The 13,321-nt window shown below is 46.6% G+C and overlaps 1 protein-coding gene across 1 annotated transcript; it reads left to right on the top strand.

Annotated features, from left to right (window-relative positions):
- Positions 1 to 9,395: 9,395 nt before the first annotated feature.
- On the top strand, positions 9,396 to 11,601 carry LOC119311787 (protein ECERIFERUM 26-like). The gene is made up of 2 exons (XM_037587489.1): positions 9,396 to 9,988; positions 10,470 to 11,601. Exons 1-2 carry the CDS (start codon positions 9,518 to 9,520, stop codon positions 11,367 to 11,369), a joined length of 1,371 nt encoding a protein of 456 aa, XP_037443386.1. The 5' UTR covers positions 9,396 to 9,517; the 3' UTR covers positions 11,370 to 11,601.
- Positions 11,602 to 13,321: the final 1,720 nt, after the last annotated feature.

Below are 13,321 nucleotides of genomic sequence, written 5' to 3'. Positions count from 1 at the left end.
AACACCTAAGAGCCAACGCGCCCTATTGGGCTGGCCCATGAGCAAGTCTAGACACCCTTTGTTCTTTATTCCAGGTTTTTTTATTTGCTATTTATTTTTTATTTTTTGTTCTTATACTTCTTATTTAAAATAATTCAGGATTTCCAAAAAATTCAAGTTTCAATTTTTGTGTGGATTTATGAGAACAATATTTCAGCAATCATAAAATGTTTGTGGATTAAAAACAATGTTCATGAGTGTGAAAAACTATTTATATATTCAAAAAATGTTTGTGAATTTGAACCATATGTTCATGAATTCAAAAAATGTTCATGTTTTTTTAAATTTTAAAATACCCAGAAAATGACCATGAATTACAAAAGAAGTTCATTGATTCAAAATATGTTTATGAATTCAAAAAAATACCCATTTATCATGTTGTTTTTCATGTATTACCATGAAAGATTTAAAAGAATTTGTTGATGTCGTCGGGTGTGTGCATGAGGGGTGGCTTTTTTTCCTCACGTTGCAATGCACGGGCATGTTTGCTATTAAATAATTGTATTCAATTCGATAATTCACTCTTTCTAGAGACAACTTGACGTATTATCGTTTTAAATTGGCGACCATGATTGAGAGTATTCTGGATCACCAGAGTTGAATATTACCTAAAGATATTTTCTATACAACTTTGCAATGGCCATGAAAGTATTCTGAGATCTCTTGAGTTATCAAAGATATTTTCTATTCAACTTTGCAATGGCCATTAAATTGCACTTCTGACTCTTTAATGATATTTTAATCATCTATCGAAATAGGAAAATTAGTTCTATGCAACGTTTACGAGTCGAAGAGTCGACGAGTCGTTCCAAGGTTGAGACTCATAGACTAGTCTAGACTAGTGCGAGACTAGTCGACATGGTACTCTAGCATTGAACTTACAGTACATAACTAATAATACCTAGTAGTAGTATGTAGTATTACACTGTATAAGTATACAAGTATAGTATACAATACAAATGTATGCATGGGAAGTGGATGAAGAACCTGAGGCTGTGCCAATTGCAATATCCATTGGCCAGGGCCTCTGCTTCTCCACAAACCAGCAACAACAGTCTACAACAGATAAAACCAATCAAATATGTACTATCAAACAACAGTTCAGCACAACAGCACTAGCATTAAAAACAAGTTCAGAACTCCATAATCCATAGGAGAACACCTTAGTGTGACAACTTGACAAGACCAACATAAGGTTCAACAAGTAGTCCAACATCAAAGTCTGAATTACAAAAGAAAGGTTCAAAAACACCACAAGCAACAAGTCCAATCTAGCAAAAGAAATCTTGTAGCCTTAGCCCTCAAATCAATCTAGATCTATATCCAGCTGAAAATCAGGGTCTATATCATTCGCTCGTGTAGGGCCATCATTGTCTTCACCATTGGTCTCCATGTCACTATCAATATCTTCAGCTTCCAATTCAGCCTGCAAGTCTTCATCATGGACAACCACACTTGTCCTCGAGTGTAAAAGATATTAGAGCCAGTGGGAGGACTAGACTCACTGAAATCACCACGAGACCTCCTTGGAAGATGGCGTCCACTTAGACCATCGGTCGCGCCAACGGCCTCATCAACATGGGACCAAAGTAGTGGATTGTCATCGTCCATAGCGCCATTTTGATGAACCAATTCAGCAGTCACATTAACACATTCATTATCCCATTGAAATTCTTCTAGGATAAGTGCATTAGCCCTATTTCCTTTGGAACCTTGCTCGCGTAACTTTTCAAACCTAGTTGTCATTTGCCGGTTGTATGAGACATGCTAGCTTGTTCAATCTCTTATACTCCAAACAATTTCTTCCTTTAGTATGGATCTGCAAGCAAATCCTTTTGTGAGAAGCTGCTATAGACTGCAATTATCTATCAAACCACCCAATTGCTAGATACTTACATGAGAAAATGCACTCCAATTGCGCTCACAGCCAGATGATGAACAACATAGACTAATAATCCGATTTGCAAAAGATTGGAGGTCATAAGCAAGGCCACCATATGCATTCCACCAAAGTACTACAAAAATCAGCAAGTAGGAGTTGAAACAAGCAAGTAGAAGTTGAAACATAGAGTCAAGAAGATAAGCTACAAGCTGCATTCTCATAGATACTTACGAGGACTCTTTTTCTCGCGGTCTCTAATTGCCATTTGCTTGGTGAAACATTCACCCTCCGTGAGCTCATAATCATCAGCCAATTTACTTATCTTGGATTGTAGTTCATCATTCGGCACCATCTTCCATAGCACATCATTGGACATTGAACGCAGCCGTGCAACTAGTCTTCTGTTAGTCTCCTTCATTTTAAAGAACTTGCTGGGGTTCAAAAACATTGCAGCCCCATGTAGCTTTTGCTCCATCAGGTGATCCCACCTCTTGTCAACAATTGCTAGCACTTGACTTTGTAGGCTGGCCTTTGTGACAATGCATCCTTTATGTGTGTCTTCGCAACATCCATGGCTGCCCAAATTTCGGGCATTGTAGGACTGTCATCACCATCAACAATCCTCAAAGCAACAAGAATGGGTTGTGAAGCTCTCATGCAGTTCTCCACCGATTGCCAGAACATCATAGAGCACGGTATTTTTCAGCCATCTTCCCTGGTGGGGTGAGCTTCAACTTGTTTGCATGCCATTTTGTGCTAACAAATAGTGCTTTCAAATGTTGGCGTTGTTTCCACATGCTGGCCATGTGAGGAAGGAGGTTGCAAACCGAGTTGGTCCAGGCTTTACAAGATCTCTCTTGCCATTCAAGGTTCTCATTTGATCAAGAATCCTACCATGGGCATAAATAAATCTGGTTGTTTTCTTTGCTTTAACAATGCAATCACTGAACTCTCTTATCTTCCCAATGTCCTCTAGCATAAGATCCAAACAGTGAGCAGCACAAGGTGTCCAATACAAAGATGGATACTTATCCATTAGAAGTCTCCCGGCTGCCTTGTAGTTGGAGCCATTGTCGCTAACGACCTGGATTACCAATTCAGGCCCAATTGCCTCAATCTGTTCACTCAATAATTTTGCTACCAATTCAGCAGTAACAGACTCGGAAGAAACATTGGTTGTCCATAAGAAGAATGTACCTTCAGGACTATTGGCGAGAAAATTGATCAAGTGTCGCCCACTCATGTCCGTCCAACCGTCGGACATGAGAGTGCAACCATACTCCTTCCATGCCTTTTGATGCTTGGCCTTCAAAGTATTAGTCTTGAGCTTTGCCTTCTCAAGTAATGGTACCCTCACATCATGGTAAGAAGGTGTGATATAATCTGATCCATACTATCCTACAGACTCCAATAGGATCTCCCAACTTCTCAAATTGATAATATTGAGTGGCAGGCAATTATCATAGAGAAAGTCAGCTACATGACCATCTACTTCATCTTTTTGTTCTTTTGTCTTTGTTCCATAGTCCTTGATTTTTAACTGCTTGCTTCCTCCTCTATGCCTCTCAGCAACCACCTCCTCTGGTGTCTTCCTAACCTCATCTGCAATTGACTTGCTTGTCCTCTTTGCCGCCACCGGTGCCGTCACAATAAAAGAAGCCTTCCTTTTCGTGGAGGCTGCGGTGTTGTTCGATGCCCTTGAACTTGCTTCTACCTCCTCCTCTCCTCCGTCTCCATCAGTTGCTTCAAATTCATCCCCATCAAGTTGCATGGCTTTGAACTTGGTTGAGTTGGTCTTCATGTACAAATGCATCTCTTTCCTGATCTCATCGGTTGCTTTTAGACACATTTTCACCTCTGTGTAACCCCCACCAAGGTGCTTCTTCATCCTTAGCACTCCATAAGTGATGTTTTTGCCACACAAAACACACCGGAGTGTCAATTTGTCCTGCAGATCAGGCCAAAAGAAATATTTCCATGTTGGGTCCTTGCTCCTACGTGGCTTCCTTGCAGGATCCTTCGATGGATCGTAATGCTCATCGGCTTGAGCTGCAGCTGCTGCTGAACACACTACTTGAGATATCTTCAGTGTTGTAGACATTGTAGCTCAGACCTCAGGACCTGGAAATTGAAACACACTCAGTCTAGCAGCACCAGCAACCAGCAGCAAGTAGAGCAGCATCAGCAAGCAGAGCAGCACGAGCAATCCTCCAGCAGCAAGGCAGAGCAACACCAGCAGCAAGCCAAGAAGAAAGAGGAGGAGAAGGGAGGCACTGAGGCTCACCTGCCTGAAGAGGAGAAGAGCACAAGGGGCCGGCGGCACGAGGAGGGGCACGATACGAAGGAGCAGGAGAAGAGCATGAGGGGCCGGCGACGGTGGAGCTCCAGATCCGCGACGTGGGGCCGGTGACGGTGGAGCTTCGGATCCATGACGTGGAGCCGGCGACGGTGGAGCTTTAGATCCGCGGCCAGCATCGTGAGGAGGGCTCGACGGGCGCGTCTAGCAGCCGGCGGTGTGAGGAGGGTGAGGAGAGGAAAGAAAGGATTAGGTCTCGTCTCACGCGGGATGAGCCATCGTATTTCCCAGTTTTTTGAGTCGTTCGACTGGAACATGTCGACTAGTCTAGACTAGTCGTCGACTAGTCGATGACTGGCTCGACTCGTATTTGTAGTCTACACGAGAAACCGAGTCGACAACCACTTTGCGACTCATAGACTAGTCGTTCGACTCGTAATCGTTGGTTCTATGGCACCCACAAAGTCTAAAACTTATTCTATAGTCGGACAAGTAAATTATTGGGTCTATGATGAGTTAAAGTAAATGGTTATGGCCATTATATATATATATTTTTTTACTTTTTTATAACCCACCCTATTGACACCCAATTTTAATTACTATTTTTTTATTATATTGTCAAAATAAACGGGTTTAAATTCAACTGAATATTAAGATACAATAATTTTGTTATACAACTTTAGGATCGATCATAAAGTTAAAGCATATATTGCAAGGAAATTGATGTTGGTTGTTTCCATTTTGAGCATCGTCTATTTTTTCCCATTAAACCAAGTTATTCTAGTCAAAGGACATTGTGAAAGAACGAAAATCACATGTATCTATACATAATTTGTGGCAAATAAATTGCAATTATATCTATGTGTTCAGTCTATTTTTGTATCCTTGCACAGAGAGCTCTAGAGCTGACACATGTTTCTATGGTGCATGGTTTTAGATGTAAATAAACATAAAATGTAATTGCCAATACACCAAATAGAAATTCTAGAGCATACAAAATATCTATGAGGGACCAATCCTTGAATCACTGGAATTGTTTGTTTGTTAAATCATGGTCAGATTTGCCTTTCGTTTTTCTAGATTCAACAACCATCGTCACCGCGTACCCTTTTTTTTTGTTGAAATAACATCACTCGGCTCAACTTAACCTAATGCTTCCATTTCTCTTTTCTTGGTTCGATATACGTATAATTGTTTTCTTGGTTTCATCCACAACTACACTAGAATATTATCAATTCCCCAAAGTAATAGTGACTTTGACTCCTCACGTTAACTCCCTCAAAATCTGGTCAAGTCATAAGGATTTTGGCATTACCCCTTTAATTCAGAAAATCATAACAAATACACAACAATAATATACATTTTCCCTACTAAAGTAAATTTCAATATCTTCACTGCATACAACTTAGGGCCCAATAGTGAGCGAGATTATGGGTGCACGTCAGTTTTTGGGACACGTAGCATGGGCAAATTATGGGTGCACGTCAGTTTTATCATTCCAAAGGAATTACATGCGTGATCGAGGTTTTCGGGCCTACAAGTACATAGCATTGAGGACTGGAGAGACAAACTTCTCTTTTAGTCGATGTCAAGTCCATAGGCTTGATGTCCATAACATGACAAGTATGTGGTCGTGTATGTTGGAATGGTGGTGGATGGGGAACAAGTTTTATACATAAAGCTCTAAGGGAGGGCTTGTTTTATTTTGAAGTTGTAAATGATTTTATTAAATGTTTGTTGTTCCTCAATATCCATCACAAAAATCCAATATTCTCACCTCGCCTTAATCCACACATAAAATATACACTAAAAATATAGTAACATTTTTTCATGGCCCCCCTATCCTCAGAGAGGACCAGCGTAAATTCAAAACATGAACCAAGTGGATGTATTCTAATAAACGTTTTTTTTGACTTGTATACATATGTACTAGAAAAATCATACCTCAAGATGTACACATGTGTTATTAAATAATTTAGAAACTATCACAAAAATGTATGATATATTCTATTTAGTATAACGAGGTGACTATTAAATCAGGACACAGACATAGCCACCTAGGTCTCATGATTGTACATTTGAAAATGAATTATGCACTACAAACCATGACTATGGAGAAAATAAAAAGACTAAGTGGGATAAATAACAACCTTAGGTCCAACAAAATATAGAGCAAGGGGGACAAAGAAAACAATGCTTCTAGAACAAATTGCTACTGCGAGTGGAACCAATAGTTCTCATGGAACAACTCACATGAATTAAATTTAGATTAAATGTAATAAATTTTTAGTGCATGCGGAGTAAATAGCGACATCAAGTGGAAGCAAAATTTTAGACAAATGAAGATACTACAACTATTGTAGGCAACATAAGGTTGCAAAAGCAAAATAACATGTAAAGAAAAAAAAGAGAGAGCACACACCATTTCTTAACTGATGGACCTTTGAGAGGAAAATCCCCCCTCCCCTCTCTAAAAAAAGATCCAAATATCCAGCGAACGTTAGATTTTTAGGCATGACAAATCAACCTTTTTTCATGGTAAGGGCATCTCCAGCGCCGACCCTCAAAACGCCCGTGACCGTCTGGACCGCGTGGTCTCGACTTGTTTTGTCATCCAACACGGTTCTGTATCGGTCCGTTCGGCGGTCCAGATGCACATTTTCCCGCAAACTAGAAACAAAGTGGGGCGGGAGGCTTTGCAGGCGTCCAGACCGCTGCCACGCCTGCGTCTGACTAACTTGCCCACCCAAAACTCCACCTCTTTCCCACGTGCTTTCTCGCCCAGCGTCAGTTGCCGCATTCATGCCGATGTACAGTGCCCGCTCCGCATTGACATCGGCCCAGAGCGGATGCGACCTCTCACCGGTGTCGGCCAAGAGCGCCACTCGCGCCGCATCCTCGATGTCCACGCATGTTCAATGCCGGAGAGACATTTACTAGATGGGACGTGACGGATATCTACCATGCCCGTTCAATGCCCATCCGTTTGCATGCCGCCATTAAGCAGGCTTGAACTCTGGCACCGCGCATTGACGCACTCGAAAGCTTGGCCTAATGGGAATCCGCTATTTAAAGGGAGCCACACCCGGCTAACTCCACAACACAACACATCCGCTCCATATCCTCTTTCCTTGCACCACATCCGCCATGCCCGCAAACGCTAGCGCTTTGTGGGAGAGCCATCTTCGGAGCAGAAGCACGAGGTGGCCGCCCTTGCAGCCGCCTGGTAGACACATCGCACCTGGTGGATCAAGCACGGTATGCCGGCCAACTCGCCTGAGGTCTCCAACGAGGACCCTACAATGGAGATGGGCTTTGACGACAACTCCGCGCGCGGACCATGCGCATGTGCATGCCCGTTTGACCATGAAGCAGGCGCATGTACACTTCGACGCCACCATGGCGGAGGAGCATCAGCCTGCGTCGGCGCCTATGTCGGTGCCTCAGCAGGCGCAAGAGGAGCAGTGGTACAACATGTTCCTCCTTGAGCAACACCGGTTGACAGAGGGCTAAATCTACGATGAGCGCGCAAGCTATGAGGCCGTAGCCGCCATGGTCACGGCGAACCCGAACTTTGTCGCGAAGCAGTGGTGCTTTGTAAGGCCGTGCGTGCTCATGTTGTCGCTCGCAACACAGAGGCGGTGCAGCTACACACGCGGCGGCGCTGGCGGTCGTGGACGAGAACGCCTCCAGCTGCGCGTCCTACGCGCCGCCGTCCAACTTTCGAGGGCGCATGTGGCAGGTGGATAGTGATGAAGTGTCCACATCCATCATTGGCCTCACGTCCACCGTCACCAACGATGGACATGTCGGACTCCGGCGAGGATGAGTAGGCCATGGGAAGCAGCGGGGTCTCGAGTCTCAAGTGGGCTGGTCTGTCTCCCATGTTCCACTCTTCCTCGTCGACGACTGCATCCTCAATTGACGAGTCTTGAACCCCGCCGCTCATGGACACGGCAGATGGAAGGCGTGGTCGCCGATGCAGTACAAAGAAATTGGACAATGAGCGCCGCCGTAGGATAGGTTTACGTCCCGCTTTTTTTAATGAAAAATATCTGAAATATAAATGTTTTCTTCCGGTTTCTATAAAAATCAGCCGGTTTGCATGAATATCGTCCGGTGTGTTGAAAGACGGTGAATTGTATGCAGATAACATCGGATGGTCGGCTCCCGCATCCGTGTCCAAGGACGGATGCGCGAGGAAATTTGAGGATCAGTGTTGGAGATGCCCTACATTATGTTTGCCGAGGATGATAAGTTTAGGGGGTGTTTGATTCAGGGACTTTTTAGTCCCAGAGACTAGAAAAAGTCCCTAAAAAGTCCCTAGAAACCAAACGGGAGAGACTTTTTCTACATGGACTAGAAAAAGACTCTACTGGAGAGTCTTTTTTGATTAGTCCCTGGGACTAGAAAAAGTCCTAGGACTTCTGAACCAAACACCCCCTTAGTTGGCGAGCATAGCATATCCGCTTTATAGTTTATTTTTGTCAGAAAATTGGTACTTGCAAACTAAATTTGCCATCCTTAGACATATAAATTATCATGATTTTTTTTCGATTTGTCATGCCTAAAAAAAATCTAACGTCATACTTTTAGTATTTCCAAAAGAAAGTACTCATCTCGTTTAACGGCACTTACTCCAAATCAACAGTTATGCAAGAAACCACGCATTCAATACTCATCAATGCACTAGTTCACTACACTCTCGATAAGGCAACTTTGCAGCGACTGCTCGCAATGTCGGATCAGTGGATCAGCCGGAGCCCGGAGTACAGCTTCTTCAACAGACTGAAGAACCCATTGGATTCCAGAGATTATCGTGAAGGAAAGCTGCTTCAAACTTCGCAGGGGTAGAGCTATGCTTTGATGGGTAGTACGTAGAAGATGCAGCTGTATTTGGATCACACAACCCATCCCTGGATCGTGCCGTCTTTTCGGTGTGCAGATTCAGCGTTGCAGAGACCGCTCCATGGCTGGAGGAGATCTGAGGTCAATCGTGACGAGAGCTCCCCGGCGCGCACGGCACGAGCCCATGACGCCACCGCCGTGCTCCGGCCACCAACCAACCAACCGGACACTCCACGAGCGCCGGGCCACGTCCCCGTGAATTGAACAGACAGTTATGTGCGCTCAACTACCAGCAGCTAAACGTCGCCAACCCCTTCCCGCCATATTAATTCCCCCGATCTACTTATGCTCCGGATCCCCCTCCCCTGCCAGCGCCAGGAACCTGACTGTGCCCCCGGATCCTCACTCACTCGTCTCCTTCTCCTTCCTCTGCGCGCCAACCGTGACCGGAGATGCCGACGGCGACCCCGACGGCGACGGGCCTGGCGACGGGGCCGGGCAGCCGCGTGACGCGGTACGCCAAGTCGACGGCGGCGTCGGTCACGCCGGTGCGCCCCGGCAAGACGCACGAGCTCTCCGCGCTGGACAACGCCATGGGCTGCCACGCCGTGCACCTGGTGCTCTACTGTCGCGCCGCGCCCGGCGTCGACCGGGACCCCCTCAAGGAGTCGCTCTCCGAGGCGCTCTCGCTCTACCCGGCCATGGTCGGCCGGCTCACCCGCGCCGAAGGAGAGGGCGGCGCCGCGGCCGGCTCGGGGTGGATTGTCAAATGCAACGACGCCGGCGTGCGCACGGTGGACGCGAGGGCGTCGGTCACGCTCGACGAGTGGCTCGCCACGGCCACCGCCGACGACGAGATGGACCTCGCCTACTTCGAGCCCATGGGATCCGAGGCTTACATCTGGTCTCCCTTCTACGTCCAGGTGCCTACTAATCTCATACTGATTCTTCCGTTCAATGCTTCATGGCCATAGACATTGTTGAGAATCAGTTCCACCGATCCACCTTCTAGTATTAAATTAGTAATTTTGTAATGCAATAGTAGGAAGGGGAGCCTTAGCGCAGTGGTAAAGCTGCTGCCTTGTGACCATGAGGTCACGGGTTTAAGTCCTGAAAACAGTCTCTTATAGAAATGTAGGGAAAGGCTGCTTAGACCCAAATTGGTCGGACCTTTCCCCAGATCCTGCGCAAACGGGAGCTACATGCACTGGGGCTGCCCTGTAATGCAATAGTAGCAGCGTTGCTCCCAGCGATAATGTTGCAATAGGACAGCTCCAAGAATTGAATTGATTGTGGAGTAGTTGCACGTCAAATTTCTCAGGTCGAATGAATGCGTCACATGTCTGCATTTATCCACTGGTACAGCATTAACATTCGTGGCCGTGCATGGCGATGTGGATGCAGCTGACGGAGTTCGCGGACAAGTCGTACGCGCTGGGGCTGAGCTGCACGCACTACCACAACGACCCCACGGCGGCCGCGCTCTTCTTCCACGGCTGGGCCGCCGCCCACCGCCGGAGCAGCAGCCCATACCCGCCCTTCCTCCACTCGCCGTCCTTCGCCGTGTCCCCGGCCGCCTCGCCGCTCCCGGCGCCGCCTCTGCTCGCCGCCAAGTCCGCGGCCGCTCCGCCTAGCGCCGACGTCGCCGACGCCATGTCATCCGCCACGTTCCACTTCCCCGCCGACGCGATGCGCGCACTGCTGTCCTCCCTCGAGCCCGAGACGACCCCATTCGGGGCGCTCGCCGCGCTCTTCTGGCTCCGCATCGCCGGCGCCGAGGAGGAGAGGGAGCTCACGCTCGCCATCGACTTCCGCAAGAAGATGCACGCGCCGCTGCCGACGGGGTACTACGGCAGCGCCGTCCACTTCACGCGCGCGCGCGCCGACCTGGCGTCGGGGCTCGCGGCCGTGGCAGCGGCGCTGGACCGGCGCGGGGCCAGCGTGCCGGAGGAGGATCTGTGGGCCGCCGTGGAGTGGCTGCACGCGCGGCAGGCGGAAGGCGGCGAGCCCTTCCAGATGTACGGGCCAGAGTTCACCTGCATGGCGCTGGACCACGTGCCCATGTACGGCGCCGAGTTCGTGGCCGGGGTGCCGCCGGCGCGCGTGTCGTGCCGCGTCGGCGGGGCGACCGGAGAGGGGATCGTGATCGTCGTGCCCGCGGCCGAGGGCGACGCGGCGAGGGACGTGGTGGTGACGCTCCCGGCAGAGGCGACGGCCAGGCTCTGCCGCGACGTCGAGCTGCTCCGGTACGGCGCCGAGGTGATGGCTGGGCCCAAGGTGGGAACGGGGGCCAAGGCACAGTAGGATCCACAGCCGAATAAAAACTGGCTGTGAACGGTTTCACTGTATGTTCGCTTTAGTTTGATGGTGATGCCTTCGAATGATTTTGATGTACTTCCCCGTTGTGATGTGGACGTGAATGCTGTTTGTTGTTATTGCTGTAGTTTTGAAAGTTTTATATTGGGAGTTTAAACATTCATGGTCATGGTGTTATTGTAGTATCAAACTTCGGATTTATTAAGATCTGTAAACTCCACTGCAGACGTTTGCAACCACAACGGGCTTTGGTTTGCACGTGAAAAGTAAAAACAATCGTTAGTACTAGTCCTCGATTTTTTTTGAAAACCACCACATATATTGATTAACCAAGATTGTTATTACAATCATTCATTACAAAATTCACCACGCAGGGCGGAACATCATTAACAAGGATACCATCCGATCTATTATCGAAACTAAAATTTGCAATCGTATGGGCCACAACATTAGCCGAACGATTAATTTTGGAGTATTTAAAATTATTTATAAGCTTTGATAAACTCCTCGCTTCCTTTTTCTAATCAACCATTGAAGACCTGTCTCCTATTTCATTTGCAAGAGACGCAACCACAAACGCACAACCAGTCTTCAAAATTATAGGATTGTGAAAGGTAATACCTATATATAGACCCGCACTGCATGCTCGTAGTTCCGCCTCCTCTACGCTTTTACAAAGCCCAATGTAATCCCAGGAAGAGACGAGGACCTTCCCCAAAGAGTCCCTGACCACTACACCCACACTTGCAGCGTTAATACTCTCCACAAAGTTTGCATCGACATTGATCTTAATATACTACGAAGGAGGGGGTTGCCATAACACCTGAATTTCCATAGGATTAGGAACAATTTTTAAACCAAACAGCAGACCTTTACCTTTATTTTTCGAGTCCACCTCTGGGCAGAATTGAATTGCGACAAATGACGACCAATAATTCTCCATAAAATTAGCAGAGGCCGAGACAAGTTCCTTCCCCGTACCAAATATCTAGTCATTCCTCCATGATTTTGTTTATTTTGGACCAGGGAACACTTGAGGAGACCCCTACGGTCTCAATTATGTTACTGTACCAACAATAATTGTACAAGGTCGTTGTGGGATGAAGTATAACCATGCAAACTGCCGACAATATTTGCTCATGTCTGCAATGTAGGTGGAAAATGAGGGGTTAAAGTCTTCCATTTTTTACTTACACCTAGTGATAGATACTCACCCAAGTGATTAGTGAGGGCGAGGGAAAAAAAGGCCTGTATTTTTTTAATGTTTTGAATGAGTCTTTTTATATTTTTTAACAAGTTTAATCAAGTTAGTATCATGACAAGTATGCCAAGAGAACCGGTCATATATGAGATACTAAACATACAAGTTCGTGATGAGGAATAAAACTAGCGTATCAACCACCATTTGCATATGAAGCAAATACAAGTATCAATGACCTATGGCAAAGATATCAAGAACTTTTTCGTTGCTAGTGCTCATGGTGGTTCTTTTAGAAGGAAGGCTCGAGAAGAGCCTGACTTTCAATTAACAAAGCCATCAGCCGACCATGAATTATATCGACCATCGACTTACGACAAGCAAGAAACTAAAACGGCTGATACATAATGAGGCCACGACATAACCAACACTCTAATGATAGAAATGAAACACCGCTAGCATCATTGAAGCCATCGTCCACAAGCACAAAAACACCAAAGGAAGCACGCTAGACTAGTGTGAGGCTCGACCACACTTAGGACAATATATTGGCCTCTCTAGAAGGAACACATGGGCTAAAACCTATCTGTTTTTGTCGCCGTAGAGGAATCCTACCTCTCGTGCTGGCTCGAAGGACACCGCACGTTGGCACAGAAAGAAGTTCACCCTAGAACCCGAATGTGCGAGAAAGACGCCTTGGGAAGGGGCGGGGGGGGGGGCAACCTGACCGCCCATTACGCAA

Source organism: Triticum dicoccoides, chromosome 5B (assembly GCF_002162155.2).
Source record: "Triticum dicoccoides isolate Atlit2015 ecotype Zavitan chromosome 5B, WEW_v2.0, whole genome shotgun sequence".
Taxonomy (NCBI): Eukaryota; Viridiplantae; Streptophyta; class Magnoliopsida; order Poales; family Poaceae; genus Triticum; species Triticum dicoccoides.
Note: the sequence above shows the minus strand (reverse complement) of the source record. Positions and strands in the feature narration are given on the sequence as shown.

What these genes read in the sequence shown, in the direction of transcription:
- LOC119311787 (XM_037587489.1), top strand. Translation starts at nt 9,518, where the DNA reads ATGCCGACGGCGACCCCGACGGCGACGGGCCTGGCGACGGGGCCGGGC. An exon ending in GGTCTCCCTTCTACGTCCAG is followed by an intron (nt 9,989 to 10,469) that starts GTGCCTACTAAT and finishes ATGTGGATGCAG; the next exon opens with CTGACGGAGTTCGCGGACAA.